Genomic DNA, 17,561 nt, shown 5'->3' on the forward strand with positions numbered 1-17,561 from the left:
CCTATCTAATGGCCTTCACCGTCTTGAGATGCACATTGCTTTTCTGTAACACCATGCAGAAAGAAGCGTTTTTAAGGTCTTATCTTTTTCTTCCATATCAATTCAAATCATCAGGGCTTGGAAAAAGAAAGGTGCCCGTTCCTTTTCAGCCGATGTCAGTCGATGCTGTCTGCCCGGCGCTCCGCAGGTTGGCCCCATCGGGTGGCAGCCCCGGAGCAATGGCAGCTGCTGTTCAGAGTGTTTCCTGTGACACGGGCCTTGCGCCAGGCTGGGCAGCTGGGCGAGGGAGGCGGGAAGCTGGTGCAAGTCACTTCTCTCCGTCCCCATTAGTTGTGAGTACAAGTCAAGTGACAAGCTGGCAGCAAGCGGGCAGGAACGCTCCGCAGCAGCTGCCTGGGGGGAACTACCATCGAGCAGGAAGGAAGCGAACCAGATGACAATATAGGAGGGAGCATGGGGAGAAAATGTCCCTGTGGTTGCTTGTGAGTGTGCTGCTCCCTCCCTCAAGAGCATAGCCATGAGCAGGCAAACCAGCACTGGGCTTGTAGGGCGAGAGGGTTCAGGGGAAGCCTGCGGAGCTGCTGTGTGTTCATCCGGACACAAACGTTTCTTTGTGGGTTTTAGAATCATTTAGGTTGGAAAGGACCTTTCAGCTCATCAAGTCCAACTGTTAACCCAGCACTGCCAAGGCCACCACTAAACCACATCCCTAAGCATCACATCTGTGTGTTTTTCGAACGCTTCCAGGGATGGTGATTCCATCACCTCCCCGGGCAGCCTGTTCCAGTGCTTGACCACCCTTTCAGGGAAGAAATTTTTCCTAATATCGCTCTTGTATGGATACTACTGCAATTTATAAAAATTAGAAAATTATGAGCTCTGAAAACCCTCTCTTGCCCTGACCTTTTCTTGGCAGCTTTTAAAAAACGCTGGGAAGGCACAATTGCCATATAGTGTATCGTAACTCACCAAGACCAGAAGGTAAGTAAAAGCCGTGGGGCTTTTCAGAGTGTTGCAGCCCTTGAGTTGCAGGTGGGTCTGATGATTTTAGCACAGCAGGTCCCATGCTACACCCTGTTGCAAGTCTCAATATTGCTTGTAGCGACTGGTGCTTCAAGATAGTTGACAGACAGTTGTAGCCAGCGGGCCAGTGCAAGCTTCTGTTTGTGTATATTTTCACTCCTGGCCAGGACTGCAGCTATGAGGTTCGAGCACCTCCACCCTCTGTGTGCATACCGTACAGTTACTCTGAGGATACTCTGCAGATACACACAGCCTGACGAGCACCTGCTATCCATGCACTTTACAAGGTGTGCTATGTCCCTTTGAGAAAAGCGGCCGCTAGTGATCGGCGGAAACACGTTCACTGCCTTTCTTAAAGCTTTCCAGGACATCAAGAGGCATCTTGGGGAAGTGCGAGCGGCTCCGTACCGCGCTGCGGGCTGACATCGCCGTGGACCGGCGCGGCGGCGGCCGAGGCCTGGCGGGACCCGGGGCGGCCTCCAGCTCCCGCAGCACCGCAGCTCGCCCGCAGGGGGCGCCCGGCCGCCCCCGCCGCCGCCCGCCTTCCCTCGGCGGCCGCCGGCCTCCCGCAGCCCGGCCGCGGCGGGGATGGCGGCGGAGGACGAGGCGGAGCTGAGCCTGCTGGAGTGCCGGGTGTGCTTCGAGCGGTACGGTCCCGGCGGGCGGCGGCGGCCGCGGAACCTGCCCTGCGGGCACGTCCTCTGCCGGGACTGCGTCGAGGCCCTGAGCGGCCCCGAGCGGCGGCGGCTGGAGTGCCCGTTCTGCCGGCGGGCCTGCGGCCCCGCCGAGACCAGCGACTGCCTGCCGCTGCTGCAGCTGCTGGAGCTGCTCGGCCCCGCCGCCCGCGGCCCCTCGGCCCTGGGCTGCGGCCCCTCGGCCCCGGGCGGCGGCGGCAGGGCCGGGCCGGCCCCCGCGGGGCTCGGGCTGCGGCTGGCGCTGGGGGGCTGGGGGTCACTGGTGAACCCCACCGGTGTGGCGGCCTGCCGGCGGTCGGGGCGCCTGGCAGTGGCACACGACGGCAAGAAGAGGATCCACGTCTTTGGGCCGAGCGGATCCTGCCTGCAGCGGTTCGGGGAGCGGGGGGACGCAGGCAACGATATCAAGTACCCACTTGACGTGACCATCACGTCGGATGGGCATGTGGTGGTCACCGATGGCGGGGACTGCTCTGTGAAGGCCTTTGATTTTGAGGGAAGGGGGGTTCTGGCTGTCCGGGAAGGTTTCTGTTTACCCTGGGGCTTGGATGCCACCCCTGAGAGTGAAATAATCCTGACGGACTCGGAGGCAGGCGCGCTGTACCGCTTGACGGCCGACTTCAAGACGGGGAAATTAAAGAAGTGCCATATGATCCGGTCTCAGCTCATCAGCCCGAGAGGGGTCGCGGTCTCCCAGACCTCGGGTGCTATCGTGGTCATAGAGCACCTGAAAGCTCAAGGACCGAACAGCAGCAGCACCCGAGTGAAGATATTCAGTGCGGAGATGGATCTCATCAGTCAGATGGACAGCTTTGGTCTGAACCTCGTTTTCCCCTGCAAAATATATACTACAGCTGTGGCCTTTGATAAAGAGGGTCGTGTTATAGTAACCGATATCTGTAGCCAAGCGGTAATATGCTTAGGGAAACCTGAGGAGTTTCCCACCTTTAACCCTTTAATTAGCCATGGGCTTTCTTATCCTGTAGGACTGGCTTACATGGCAAACAATTCCCTCGTCGTTTTAGACAGCGGTGATCATTCAATAAAAATATATAGCTCCATCTGATTGGGCTTAGATGCTTACTGCTACAAGTTCAAGCTGCTTTTGGCCATAAAGGACGCAAAGTTCTGGTGTTAGTTGGCATGTAGGGAGGAGGCGTTGCCCGGGCTTTACTTTAGGTGGTACTGCCCTCTGACCAGCGCGCTGTGCTTCCTGCAAAGCTTGCATCGAATCTCTTGCCTGTCTGCAGGAGAAGACTTGGCCGTTGCAGGCTGTAGTCAGCAATGAATCAAACAAATAATTTGGCATTTTAAAACTGTTCCATACCTTGACAACTAAACATTTTTGGTACGTTTTGACAAAGACATCTGGAATGGAGTAATCAGAGACTGCCACCTGGGACAGGAAGGGTTGCATCGTTTTTTCACTTTCCCAGCACGTAGTTTTCATTATTCCTCGTTAAGCATAGATACAGTCATGAGGGTGACAGTTTCTGTTTCCACAATTTCTGCAAGAAAAAAGAGACTGGCTTAACGAAATGATTGGAGAAATGGAAGCTTCAGTTCAAGGTTGCCTGCATCTGGCTAAGATCATTGCAATGGAGGAGCTACCACTGCTGAGTGAGTTACGTGAACTGGTGCTGAAAGCCTATGTTTCCCGTACTGGTGAAATGTGCTTCTGGAAGCACTCTTCTCTGTACTAGTTTATTCCCACCTTTATTAGAGTTGTACTGGAGCACTTGGATCTTCCTGCATAATGCACGAGTCTGTGTCTACCTGGGGATAATTTGGTGTGTGGTTACCAGCATGGGCAGCTTTCCCTAAAAGCCCCTTCAAGTATTTGTGTTTATATCACAAGTACTTAACGCCAATATAAAATTGAGTTGGCTGTGCTGCTAACACAGCTATGCTTGGGAGGTTTCCAGTACTGCCTCTGTCTTGTCATTAATATGGTACTTTTGTGCCCCAAACTCCAAGATTCAACTGAAAATTGAAATGTTGGTGAGAAGTAATAGGGAAAGGGGGACGTAAGCCTCATTTTTTTTCCTATAGCTTCCAAATGAGTTTTTGTTGATTGTGAATACACAGCACATTTAGATCAGTTATATTTTTTGCAGACAGTTTCACTGTGGACATGACTTCTCTTGCCTTATTACACAATGGAAATTAAGGTATCTCTACCGTGTCTGTGTGTGTGTGTGTGTGTGTGTGTGTGTGAATTATTTTGAGAAGGATTTAACACCCCCACTAGAAGTCACTGCGGCATTTTTAGGCATTTACCTGCTGCTAAAACGATTGCTTAAGTGATTCAGCATTAAAAGGAATTTAGATGTAAATGCTGTCTGAGGTAGTGACAAGTAGATTAAAATGGCATAAAACCTTTGGGGTCTTTTCTTTTGTTTGGTCACTGAAATCGTTACTACTAACTCACATAATTTGAAATTCACAGGTGATCTTTTCTATCAGTAAACTTTCAATCTGGTTTTTGGTCTGACTTCAGGGCATTTAATAACTGCATGTATTGCTGCGCCGGTGATTTACCAAATGCTTACTTTAAACTGGCCCAGTTTAGCCCTCTAATTCAGAAAATGTATTAATCTGTCTTATGTTAACATGTATATAAACAAAAAAATTATCAAATGTGGCTGTTTGTAAAGGTTAATTGAACAGTGACCTGCCAATAAAGTGTGATTTGCTTACTCCTATGTTGAATGATTTAGTGAACACTACTCATATCTTATTATCATGGGTTTCTCTGTTACAATCCGATTTCTCTGTTGCAGTTGCCCTGTAGGTGGTTTCTTTTTTTATTTGGAAATACCCCACTAAAGTTCTTGTAGGGTCATTTGTTGCTATTGAAAATAGACGGATCTGCACATTTGGTCTTTTTGAGCTTTCTCTACTGCCAGGCCACACAGTAAGTGCCTTTGGTCAGGCCAGAATTACTCCTTGTGTTGTACACCGCTCCTTACAGTAGGAGGTGTACAGCCCTGAGCAGGAGCCCTCTTGAGCAGGCAGGAAGGAAATTTACTCAGAGAAGCAGCCCCCTGGATTATATATTCCTTTCTAGGTGCCAAGGAGATGTCTGTCTTTGAGGGATAGAAAAACAGTTAGATAACACTTCCTTTGGGGAACTGCTGTGTTTCAAAATGCATGCAATGCCATCAATGCTATGTTCATGCATAATTAATAGTATATCGCAATAGCACTTCATCTGAACCATAGGCTGTGAGCTTTCATCCTCTCAAACCTTTATGTGCACTAGGATCTTGGTTTTGCTGCTGAGCTCGTGGATGGGCAAATTTCCTAGCACCTGGGAACGTAGGCAACCTTCCAGCAGCTGAAACGCTGATTTTTAAATATTTCACTCATGCTGTTTTAAAATCTACAGAAACTCCCATTGTTGTCCATTCTGCCTCTGTCTCCTTTGGTATATGACTAGAAATCACTTGATGTTTGGGCATCTAAGCAAAATAAACTTTGTGCCTTTATTCCACCTAGTTTGCTGTATGCCATCCCCTGCCTGTAGTCTCTGCTTTACCTACCTACTGAAAGCAAATACAGACTTTTTCTGTGATTGATGCAGCTGGTTTACTATAAAGATTGATGCTTAGTGTTGTACAACACTGCATCAAAGAAACAATTACATTCTGTCTTAATTTTTTTGATGCAGGTGCCTAAATTGAGAAGCCATAAAGAACTGTATAAAACCATGTATTAAAAATTCTGAGTTCTTCAGTGTACAAGGGAAAATGCAGCAAACCTGAAATCTTTCATCACACAAGAGAATTTAAGAGGTAATGAGAGGCAGAGATCCACCGATATGACAGAGATCCACCAATATGCTGATAAGCTAAAGACTTTGACATTTTTACTTATTCTTGGCTCTTCCTTTATGCATATATGCACATTTCCTCTATAGCTGCTGTACATACCCATTGCCTTCAGGCTGATACCTTAATGCCGTCTGCTTTTCAAGGGCCAAGGGGATGTGTACTGCTCCTATCCATCTGCAAATCTGTTGGAATTTAGTCACAGATTTTCACAGAACAAAAACTTGTGTTCTGAGAGAGGGATGGCAAAGGATGTGGTGCCCATACTTGAACAGATGTCATTAGGTAGGTGATGCTTTCGGGGGTCTGACTGGGTGTGTTCAAAACGGGAATAGCTAGATGTGTGCTTACTTTTTGGAAAAGAACTGTGGCCATTTCATCTAGAAAGTAATGTGGGACTGTGGCTAGTTTCTTCAGTGATACTGACTGTTGTGTTTATTTAAAAAAAAACAATTAAAAAAAAGGAACCTAGCTAAACTTCTACACCTCATGCTTTAACAATCTGGATTAAACACAAAGAAATATAATGGACAGTATTCCCCTAATGCCAGCTCTTCAGCCCCTGCTATAGATTGGTACGTCTGTTACACACACACTGCAATTCCTATGTGGTGTATTTTTAAGCACTGATGTCAGGTTGCTATCGTTGCATATAAATATACCAGGGTATGTTGACAGAGTTTAGGAGTAAAGGAGGCAAGAGGAGTTTCAGAAATGTGTATTGAAATTGTGTTCTGTAACATACATATTTTTCTGTTTTGCTTGTGAAGAAAATAATTTTAGATTAAGACTATACTCAATTTTCAGATCGATGAATAAAAAGAAGAAAGAAATACAGGAAACAAAAAAAAGGTAAAATATACTTAATTTTGGCCGTTGTCTGTTTTGACCATCTGTCTGTTCCCTCCAGCCACTTCGCTGCGCTCATCAGTTGGATGTTTATATTTTCACAAAACATGGAGTAACACCACTGTAGCATTTTTTGATTTCAGGTGTAAGGATATCTCCTGTAATGGCCAGCCCCCAAACCAGTAAGAGTTTAATAGAGCAGGGTCCATCAAAATTATGGCCTCGGATACAGGAGATCTTTCCTTTCTGGAAGGGTTGACAGGGGTAAAGCAGCAGCTTTCTCCCCTGGGACCATGGGTTATAGTGCTGTTGCACCCTGCACTAGAGGAATTTGCCTGCCTTTCTTTCTCTTCAGTCTCCGGGGTGTTTTTCTGACTCTTCCCAGAGGCCCATCCTTACAGTTTGCAAGTCACCTACGAGTCACAGGTTGCCTCCACAGGAGTATAATAAAACCAAAGCAAAAATGCACAGATTTTGCAAATGGGTTCTGAAACCTCACACTTCCTTCAGACATCTCAGGAGAAGTGACAGATCAGACAGCAGCAAGAGCCTGAGGCCTAGTCCCTGTGTAGACAGTTTAAATTTACCGATAATAGGATTTTCTCCCCTCGTTACCTTCAGTCCCCCTCTAAGTACACCAGAAGCCTCTGTATAGAATCCACTGTCCTACTCTGTAAAAGTCTGGTGGGAAATGACTCGTAAGAGGTGGCTTTTTCTGACTTTCTTGTCAGGTCTATCATGCATTTCTCGATCAGCCCTGTCCAGCCCCAGCAATTGCTGTTTGAGTTGCCATCTCACCTGATGCAGCAGGCTCTCTTGGTTTGGCTAACTGTGTCCAAAAGTGCTTCCATCTGAACGGAGGATCTTCCAGGTGGAAAGTATAAGCCCCCAGCAACAGGGGGGCTTTCTCCCAACCTTGCCTACTTGTTTTAAGTTGATGTGAAAGCTGCAGAGCCAGCATGAAGGCACAAACTTGGCTCCAGAAACAGAGTAGAGGTTACCTTCTGAAATAGGTACGTACAGAGTTTGAAATTGCTGAAAGAATTCAAAATTTGTCATGTCATATATGCAGTCACTGACCGTAAAGAGGAACGGGCCAGGCAGACCTGAAATAAGATATCGGTCTGTCTCGCCATGCAATACCCAGCCATCACCGGGCAGAAGGTTGGCTCAGCCCCACTGGAGACGAGCTGAGAATGTATACTGTCTGCGTGATTCCTCTTCGGTAAACACTTCATGCTACTGAATGCAATGGGGAATTATTACCTGCATATAAAAATTCCAAATGTACAAAACATGTAAACCTTTAAGTACATTAAACCAAAGACCTACTCAGCATTTTCCCCTTTGCCATGCACTGCAGTCTGGGGGGCAAGAATATTCACCAGTTCTGTGTTTCTCCATTGAAGTGGGCATTGACCATGCCTCCATTTCACATTACATTTTCAACGTCATTATGTCAACCAAATGTGCTAATAATAACATGTTTATATTTGATACTGTTACATAAACATATATGCTTTCTCTAGAGTGCTTCCTTTAGTATAACCTGTCTGATTCTCCTGGATGGTTTCAAAGCTATCTCATACTGGGGAGGTTTGCAGTGAGCAGATCATGTGTTGCACTTACGCCTCTTTCTCGCCACTGCTTTCCAAGAGATTTACAGATAATTTTGAATTGGTGCTCCAACCTCTCTTTGAGGCAAATGCATTATAAATGTCCTAGCCCTGCAGCTGCAGACAGGAGAGCTGAGAATCAAGGGGAGCCTTTGGCAGACCTAAGACTACAACTCAGACTTCCCATTACAAGTCTGGTGCCTTAATAAAGCAGGGAGAGTCTGTGTTTAATTATCCTCTTGTCTGGGAGTTGCCCTCCTGATTTTGGAAGAAGTTTTGACTTTTTACTGTTGATCTTCTTGTTACTAATTCTTTTGGTGTTTCCTACAAATCATGGGAATTAATAATTTTCTAGACCACAGTGTATTCCTAGGCAATTGCTCCAGTGTGCTCCATGAAGGTGTGTGGTTTCAGAGTTTTGAAAGGCTCTGTAAGGAGGTGTACTACTGCTGCGAAGCCCCACAACAGGGATCAAGGTACTCATTTCATGTTGAGGGTAGAAAGAAGGAGAAGAGATCACTCTGAAAAGGAGAAAAAAGTAATGAAAGGTGTCTGTGGCTTAAGCAGAGGGTGAACTTCACGAAATCAGAGCACAGAGCACACCCATCGTTCCAGTAAAGGGAATGCATTCTTAAGAGGTGAAGCATTTCAGCTTGGAAAATGAACAAGATGATAAGGGCTGCTGCCTCTTGATTAGTATTGACCTCTGGCAGGGGGATAACCTACATTTGAATAGATTTGCCAGCCACAGTTGGGGACTTTTCAGATGCTAATCCTTAGAAGAGCTATTTATTACTTTCAGCTCTGTATTTGCAGCAAAAATCTGTGGGAAATGAAGATCTGGAGCAAACTAAGCACTTCAAGGAAGTATGCTCCCTATACTTGAATGAATACATATATAGCATTTTTCTAAAGATCTCTTTTAATGTAGGCAAATTTTGTTCTTTTTTCACAGGTAAGCACTATATGAGCAGTGAGCTCAGGTGAGAACAAATCCTGCTTTCATGGACTATGTTGTTTTTTAAGCCAGGAAACTATTGCTAGTCAGAAGATTCTGTAAACCATTTTAAATACTCTAAATATGGTTATGTACTTTGTAATTAATAAAGAGTAGGTAATTTTAAGCAGGATATAGGATTACAGAGATAGAATTATAGCTGGGAAAATGAAATAATTTATTTTGAGAAAACTGTGAAGATAAAAAGAAAAAAAAATGTCCCTTATCAAAGCTTGGTTTTAGAACTTCTAATACAAAGAAGATGATCTTGAAAGAACTATCACATCTACATAATCACAGAAGGAGGTACCTCATTTACTGATTTTTATTCCAAATATGAAAGATAAAACCCATATGGAAGTATTAATGCTCATGCTTGCATGATTTCCTGAATAATATGGATTGTGGAATTCAACCAGTATTAACCAGTATGTCTTTTACTATCACAGACTAGGGAGCTAACATGAGAAGAAATATAGTGTCATTAAAGATATGCTTTATAAGAAACCTATCAAAAAAAGTCAGACAGATGAAATATTAAAAATGTATAATCATCTTCATCTGAAAAGCATGTGCCTGGCTCCTTCATTTGTCATTGTCCTTAATTAGGTAGGAAATAGGGCTCTTCAGTGAGTTCTGCACCAACGTCCACTCAACTTACAGCGTGAAATTATGGAGCCAGAAGTATTTCAAATACATGTCTTAGTCCTTTTCTATCCTTATTATTCCTTGAAGTGACTTGTTTGAGTTGCGGCATGCTCTGTCATGAATAGTTTATCTGTGCAGTCATGAGCACTGTAGATGGAATTGGCCATATAAATAAACGCCACAGGACTGGGCTTGAAGTCAGGGAGATTCAGGATAGTGCAGAGGTTTGCCCTGGAGAAGTCTTTGCGGCAGACTTTATGGTGACAATTTCTGGGAATGCTGCTTTCTTTCTTTTACATGCTGAAAGCCCTGTGCATGTTTGGAATATATTATAGCTAATTATGATTTGCAACATCAGAAATCTTTTGTGAAACAAATGTAATGTAATGGTTTAGCTTTTCTTATTTATTCTTTCATAACATACTGAACCTTTGCCTGGTTCCTAAAGGTCCATCAGACTAAGTGGAGCAGTACCACAGTTCCCTTTTGGGATGTGCTGTTGCTCAGTAACCAGCAATCTGGGGCAAGACTCACTCTGGACTGGCGTCACCAGTGGAGACCTTATACCCGACCTGCTCTTGCAGATACTGAAGAGGAGGTCATGGGTTTTAGGCAACAAATTGTGAAAGTTACAGTGTCTTCACTGTGGTAGGGATGACAGTGTAGGCTTTAGGTCCCAAGAAGACTATGTGAAAGGATTTCTAAGGTTGCAGGGTAGGTAACCACTTTTTATTTCATTTCAGATGGAGGAATTCTGGACGAGGTGAAGAGCACACTGGTTTTTCCCTAGTATGGCAAAGTGAAACTGAAGTTGCTCCAGGCCTAAGACTAGAGCTGCGGTTCTATTTATCATTTATTTTGTGACATTCATAAAGCTGCTCAGTATTTGGATGGTGTTATCATTAAATGCAGCTGATATTATTCTTCTTATACTTCCACTGTGTCAGTGTTACTGAGATAAAAACCCAAACCAGCCATTTAGAAAGAGTACCTTGGAGGTAGAAGGTCTTTCTTGTATCTCTTCCGGTGGAGAAATAAAAGCCATGCAACTGAATTATTTTCAGACATCTGTACTGAGTGATGGACTTTCACCCTTTTGCTTGTGTTGAACTTAAATCTCAAATCAGTTTTCTTGACGATAAGCCTAAATGCTTGATTTCTGGAATTCAACCACATTGTTCCTATTTGTCCCTTTTGCACAATCCTCATCCTTCCCAGTTGGTTGCTTAGTCCATTCCAGAACTGTATTTCTCATTAGCTGTTGTTCAGTCAAACCGTGTGGTGTGTATGTGCATTCACACCACTCTTATTTCAGAAGAAAGATTAATTCCCCCAGAGGTTCTGTCTGGTTTTGTTTTGCTGTGTTGCTTTTCTAAAACAACGTTTCATCTTTACTGTCAGATTAAGGGGAGGAAACCTCAGATCACAATATGAATGGTGGGAAAGGACTTAAATCATTCAGGGGATGCGTTTGGGAGACAGGCATGTGAGCCTTATTACAGGAGAGAAAACGGTGAAAGACTCTACAATTTAAACTGTGTGTGGACTAACAGCTGCAGGAACCCTTCTCCCCCGCTTCCCCTGTGCAGCTCCATTTTTAATAGTGGCTGTGGGAGAAACAGGATCACAAGTCACTAACTTGCAAGTTGCTGGCTTTTTTTGTGGTTCTCTGCAATGACAGCAGGCTGGTCCCAGTGATCCAGAGGTCCTACTGTACTGGATTTTGTGGATGACTCCTGTAACTGTTCTGAGTTTCCCTGTCAAATGCTGGTGAAGACAAACTACAAGAAGCTTGGAAGCCTGTGTGGGCCATCAGTTCCTCTAATTTTTGCCATGAATCAGAGAAGTTGAAATTTGAAGTGACATGACAACAAAGGGCACCCAGTGGTTGCACTGGTTGACAGTCTTAAATCTAAAAATGAGAGTATGACCTGTTGCTGATAATTGTTTTGTTGTTGATTATATTTGGTATGTTTTCTTCAGGCTGGGGAAAACTAGGAGAAGGAGGGGTTGGGTGTTTTGTTATCTAAATAAAAGATCCTGAGTCTTGTTAATGCACCTTAATTAGCACCTTCAGCACTTGTTTCCACCTTATACAGGAACTGATGAAACCTGTTGAACTGAATGTGAATCTTCCTGTAGACTTCAATAGGCAGCAGATGGACCCAAGATCTGTGCTGAGCTGACTTCCCCATGTCTTAACAAATGCAGTTCCACCTCCTCTCCCAAGGCTTTGCCTCACTCAGCTTCCTTACACGCTGACCTCCCAGTGCGTACTGTTCTCCTTTCTAATCTATTTCAAGCAAGAGTTTATTTTCTTATCCACACATTAGAAAGATAACGCATGTTTGGCTAGAGTGCATATTTGCAGGCATCACTAAAAAGTAATTGCGCAAGGAGAAATTTTGGCTTGGCCAGCATGGTGACTAGCTCAGCTTACTTAGTAAGCAAGCTTGGTGGATGCACTCCTCCCTCCCCACCCTCCTCCTCCTCCCAGGGGCAGAGCCCAGGTTCCAAGTCTCACGCAGGGAAGCCAGCAAAGTTCAGCTGCTCTCTGAAAGCAGAAAGTACACCAACAAGGGGACTGTGAGTGCAGAAGGGTTAATAGGAATGCTGCACTTCTGCTCAGAGAGGCTTCGGCCACTAATCAGGCTGTTCATATTTATAGCTTTCCCATTCATCCCTACAAAAAGCAGCCTCTGAAACCAGAGCCTGAGCATTGCTGTATGTTAGACAGACTGGGTGTAGTAGCTGATTGCTAACAGAAGAGACTCCGAGACTGCAGACTCACTTCTGCTACCTGTCCTAAGCACATGCCTGCACTTAGAAGATGCATAGTAATTAGCGATGCTCTGGGCAGTGTTTGTGAGCCCCCTCCCTGCTCACAAGGGCCTTTAGTCTCGATTTGGGACTCATAGTCACAAGAGAACTGCAGGGTTGTGCTGGAGTGCCGCTTGCATACCAGACATTCCTTATCAGAAAAATGAAGAGGGGTGAGAGCTTTCTGGGTAGGGGGAAGAATGGGAGGGTTGTCATTTCCTTCAGTCCACTGGGGCCTGCCTACTGATTTAAATTGTAAATAATGTTACAAACCAGCTGTGGCGGTTGGTTCTTTCTTAGAAGAAGCATCTGATTTCTACTAATTTATAGTAAAAAAAAAAAAAAGAGGAAAAATTTACCAATCTCTGCTAATTTAACATTAATCCCTTTTCATAACGTAATAGTTATATTAACTGCAGGTAGGTGATGTCAGTTCCCTTGGGGCACTGTGATCTTACTTTTTTAAGGGCACAAAACTGTTTTCTTTCCCTTCCCTTTCCACTACCATAAAACTGTCTAGTAGCGTGTGTTTGGTAGGGTCAGAAGGACAGTTCCCTGCTATTGTGGCATCTAATACAATCAATTCGCTCTTAAAGTTAGCTAGGTTTAGTCCTCTGGTCTTCATTCTATTCATTCCTCTGGGGGTAGAAGTCAGCTCATTTCCAGCCTGAGTGTGTTTCAAGACAGAATCACGGAAGGTTTGAGATTGGCAGGGACCTCTGGAGGTCATCTGGTCCACCCCCCTGACGTGGGCTCCACAGGACCATGCCCAGACAGCTTTTGAGGATCCCTAAGGATGGAGCCTCCACCACCTCTCTGGCAAGCTGTGCCAGTGCTCAGTCACCCACAGTGAAAACTTGTTGCCTGATGTTCAGGGGGAATTTTGGCTTGTGCCCACTGCCTCTGGTCCTGTCACTGGGCACCACTGAAAAGAGCCTGGCTCTGCCCTCTTTGCCCCCTCCCTTCAGGTATTTATACACATTGATAAGATCTCCCCCCTTGAGCCTTCTCTTCTCCAGGTGGGACAGCCCCAGCTCTCTCAACCTTTCCTCATAGGAGAGATGTGCCCATCCCTTAATCATCTTTGTGGCCCTTCACTGGTCTCACTCCAGTAAGCCCATGTCTTTCTTCTACTGGGGAGCCCAGAAGGGGACCCAGGGCTCCAGATGGGGCTCACTGGTGCTTAGTAGGGGCTAAGGATCACCTCCTTTGACATGCTGGCAGCTTTCTTTCTAAGGCAGCCCAGAATAAAAGAGCTGCATGAAAAGACAGTTTACACCCATTTGTTCTTGTGCTAATGTTTTCCTTGAACTTGAGTAGCACCATGCTTTTAACTGGCCTGAAAGGAAGCATAAACAGCCATATCCCCCCTCAGTCTTCATTTTGCTAGACTAAACAAACCGAACATCTCTAGTCTGCCGGTTTGATAATATTCACCACTCTCCAGTCCTCCCAGAAACGGTTTTCTGGGTCTGTTCCAGTTTGAACTCCTCTTCCCTAAATGCTGTACTGCGTTTTCCAGGTGAAGTCTCAGCAATGCTTTCTATGATGTGATCCATACCTCCTCACTGAAGTGACAACAGCCCCAACTACACCTGTTTTTGTTAGGGTATCACTTGGTTGTGAACCCAGGCTGAATACACACAGCCCTGTTCTCCCCAGTATAAACACATTTAGGAAGTCACTTGAGTCGGGGGTGTGGTGTTTCCTGAGGTGAAAAAGGGATGACATACAGATAATTAACATCAATAGCAACAAAAATGTAAATAAACTTGCCAGTTTATAATTTCTTTCCCTGACAGCTAAGGAATGTGAGCTACATAACACACAACAAGCTGTTGGAGGAGGACAGAACTGTTGCCTGTATCTGAGGTTACAACTGCAGGGGTGTTACATTCCCTGCCATAAATCAAATCCCTCCTGAGATGACAAAAAGGTTCACTTTGGATCCAGTAAAAACGTCAGTCAGACTTCCAGAGTATAGGGAAATGTATCTGAGCAATATAAAGGATTATTCTTGCTACTGTTTCCCCCCCTTTTTTTTTGCTTCCCACCAGTTTCTTGGCTACAGCTGCATTAGTCTGCTTCTAAGCTGATTTATTTCTATTAATATGAGTTTTCATCTGTAGGTAGCAATGACCATTAAAGTTCCCACAGTAATTTGACACTTTCTTCCTGCTGAGTGACAGGAGATGGGGAACAGAGCTCCCTGCCTCGGGTTCTTCAGTGGGCGGAATGAAGGGATTATCCTCTGCAGAATGGTCATCGAGTTAAAAGTAGCTAAAATTGAGCAGCTCCTCTCACAGACTGGGTTAGTCTCAGCCACTGTGCTCAATATTGGGCTGCAGTTTCTAGAAGACAATTGCAATTTTGTATCAGAGGCAGGGAGAAAATGTGGGATCTGATCAGTGAAATTGCATTTGGGTTCCCCCCCCCCCCCGCCACAGCAAGGAACGTTTCAGCTTGATGGAGATGCGATCGTGTGGGGATGTTGGCAGTAATTGTTCACCACTGAGCCCAGAGCAGATTTACTCTCAGGCACCCAGGGTGGATCCTAGCAGAGCTGAGGACCCCATCCAGGTAAAGCCAAAGAGATCATTCAAAACATGTAAGTTAGCCTGCAAGAACCGATTTAGTCTATCCACCACTGAAACAGCCTGTAAGCCAACTGCTCAGAGCTGGGGTAGGTTTAAACTGCCGTGCCTGCAACACACCATACAGGAATCCTGAAGAAACATTATCCTGCCTGAGCAATGCTGCTCAAAGCTACATGAGGCAGCTGGCAGCTATGAGCAGTGTCGCTCCAGCAGGATAATGTTTAGGTGCATACATTCTGTATTTATTCCTAATGCTGACAATTAAAACTACTTTTCTTTCTGAATGTCAGAAAAAGAGCAGCGTTGCTCAGGCAGGATAATGTTTAGGTGCATACATTCTGCATTTATTCTGAACGCTGGCAATTAAAACTACTTATTTCCTTTCTGAGTGTCAGAAGAGCATTTGTCACCACAGCCCCTTTCTGGGCCCAGAGTGTTGCCATAAATATGCTGGACATAGAGGATGATTTTCATGCCTCCAGCACAGCTTTAGAGACAGTCAAAACAGATCTTCGATAAGACAGAGGTGGCAAACATCCAGTCTGACTAACATCCAGCTTGAATTTGGAGCAAAAAGGAAATGGAAAAGCAGCCTGAAGAGTGCCCTCAGCTAAGCCATGGGGTAAAGCCCTGCTCTCATGGACTCTGTTATAAATCCAATGTACCTGTCCAGTGGGGTCACTCGAAAAGCCTAGTGATGGCTGCGAGACAGAAATTTGGTTCCCAGTGTATAATCAGGCAGGCGCTTGCTTCCCTAGGTGCTCTCTCAATGCATTTTATTCAGTGAAAAATGCAAGTTTGTGTGCATTTCTGTCCTGTCACAAATATTAATTAATATTTTAACCCACCCCTCCAATATGAAATATTTTTCCCTTCTAGAATGTCCAGACCTCCTTCCTACATGCTAAATGCCACTTTAAAAAACCAAATTATTATCCTTTCTTCTTTTTCACTAACACCACTGGAAGATTTATCAATTCTTTTGTTAGAGCTATGATTTCTTCCTACACTTTTTTGTAATCTAAGGATATACATATTAGATTATTAACCTTAAAACTATCTGTTGGTTTCATTATACAGCATGTGTTGATTTTACCTCTTTCTTTCAGACTGGATGATGCTGTAATGTGTTTGGGTTAAAAATAAAGTTTTGTTTCCTCTGTTAATTCTAATTTTTAAAAATGCTCAGTAAAAAATTGGAAACCCAAAGAAAACTTTAATTTTGGTCAATCTTATAAAATATGTGCCTAGGGTTAGACTTAGTAGTAAAAACTTTCACTGTAAGCATCTTTTGAACTTCAGGTGCTGTAAAATTAAACATTTTGTCTTTCTTTTGACACTTTCAACACCAAAAAAACCCCAGTGCTTTGCTTCCCATGCTGTCACTGCTGCCAGCTCCTCCTCTTCTCTGGCTCCTGTGACATGAGATGAAGTTAAGATGTGCTGGTGACAGCGTGCACCAGTCAGGCACAGCAGGATAGGCACTGGGGACACTGCTGACAAGATGGATATTCTTGGCAGGCACAGTGACATTTCTGCCTGCCCTTTGCTGAAGAAAGGAGGTCAGTGGATTGCTCTGCCCTACCGGCAGGGCTTCAGGCATCAACTCTGGGTGCACAGCATCGCTCCCCTGTTTCCATGTCATGAATCAGAGCAATTGATCCTTCTGCTCGGAATATATGGGAAGACATGGGCATGCCTTCATATCAAATCACATTATCTGTGTTATGCCTTGGGAAGATGAGGAGCAGTTGGAACTTCCCACCTGACTAAGGAGAGAGATTTTCTTTGCGCTCTGCTGAACTGTGGATGGATGGAAGGACAAGTGTATGGAAATGCTGAAAGGGAAGAAACAAAAATGAAACAGATGGAAAGCAAGAGAAAAAGATTTGATCCTGGCCCTAGTAAAGCTGCAAAATTCCTGTTGACTGCAGTGGTGCAGAACCACAACAAAATAGGGGGTGGAGGAAAGCAAGGAGAGGAAAAGGGAATTAGGGAAGGATGGCTTCAGATTATTTTGTTCCCGTGTTCCCATCCCCATTCCCTTTGCTCACCATCAGTTGCCACTTTCTCCAGCTCTCATCTTTTCTCATTGCTGACGCAGTAAGCTGTCATTTCTCATCTGGTATCTCCTATCCATCGATCAGCATGTCTGGGATAGCTGGCAGCTAATTCTGAAGGGTGAACAACCCATCAGTATCCCTCCACAGTTCCCACAGGGCATGTAAAATGATCAAGCTAACAAATGCTGACAGGTGAGAGGCATTCATTCACAGTTACTACCAGTAGTGAAGACAGAGATGTAAAGGGTTCCATATGGTATCTGTGTTCAATGGGGAGATACAATGCCAGAAGAGAAGCATCTCATTGGCCTGAATTGCACTCACTTCCCACAGTCCTTCACAGGCTGCTCTTTGGGCTACCTAACAATCTGATGGGGCTTCTATAATGTAACTAACTCTTCCTATTCTGCCATAATGCCA

The 17,561-nt window shown here is 44.8% G+C and overlaps 1 protein-coding gene across 1 annotated transcript; it reads left to right on the top strand.

Moving 5' to 3' along the window:
• Nucleotides 1–218: 218 nt before the first annotated feature.
• On the top strand, nt 219–4,417 carry NHLRC1 (NHL repeat containing E3 ubiquitin protein ligase 1). The gene is made up of 2 exons (XM_040585742.1): nt 219–332; nt 1,516–4,417. The coding sequence occupies exons 1-2, from the start codon at nt 219–221 to the stop codon at nt 2,782–2,784; spliced, it is 1,383 nt and encodes a 460-aa protein (XP_040441676.1). The 3' UTR covers nt 2,785–4,417.
• The last annotated feature ends 13,144 nt before the right edge of the window (nt 4,418–17,561 follow it).

Source organism: Falco naumanni, chromosome 3 (assembly GCF_017639655.2).
Source record: "Falco naumanni isolate bFalNau1 chromosome 3, bFalNau1.pat, whole genome shotgun sequence".
NCBI classification, from domain to species: domain Eukaryota; kingdom Metazoa; phylum Chordata; class Aves; order Falconiformes; family Falconidae; genus Falco; species Falco naumanni.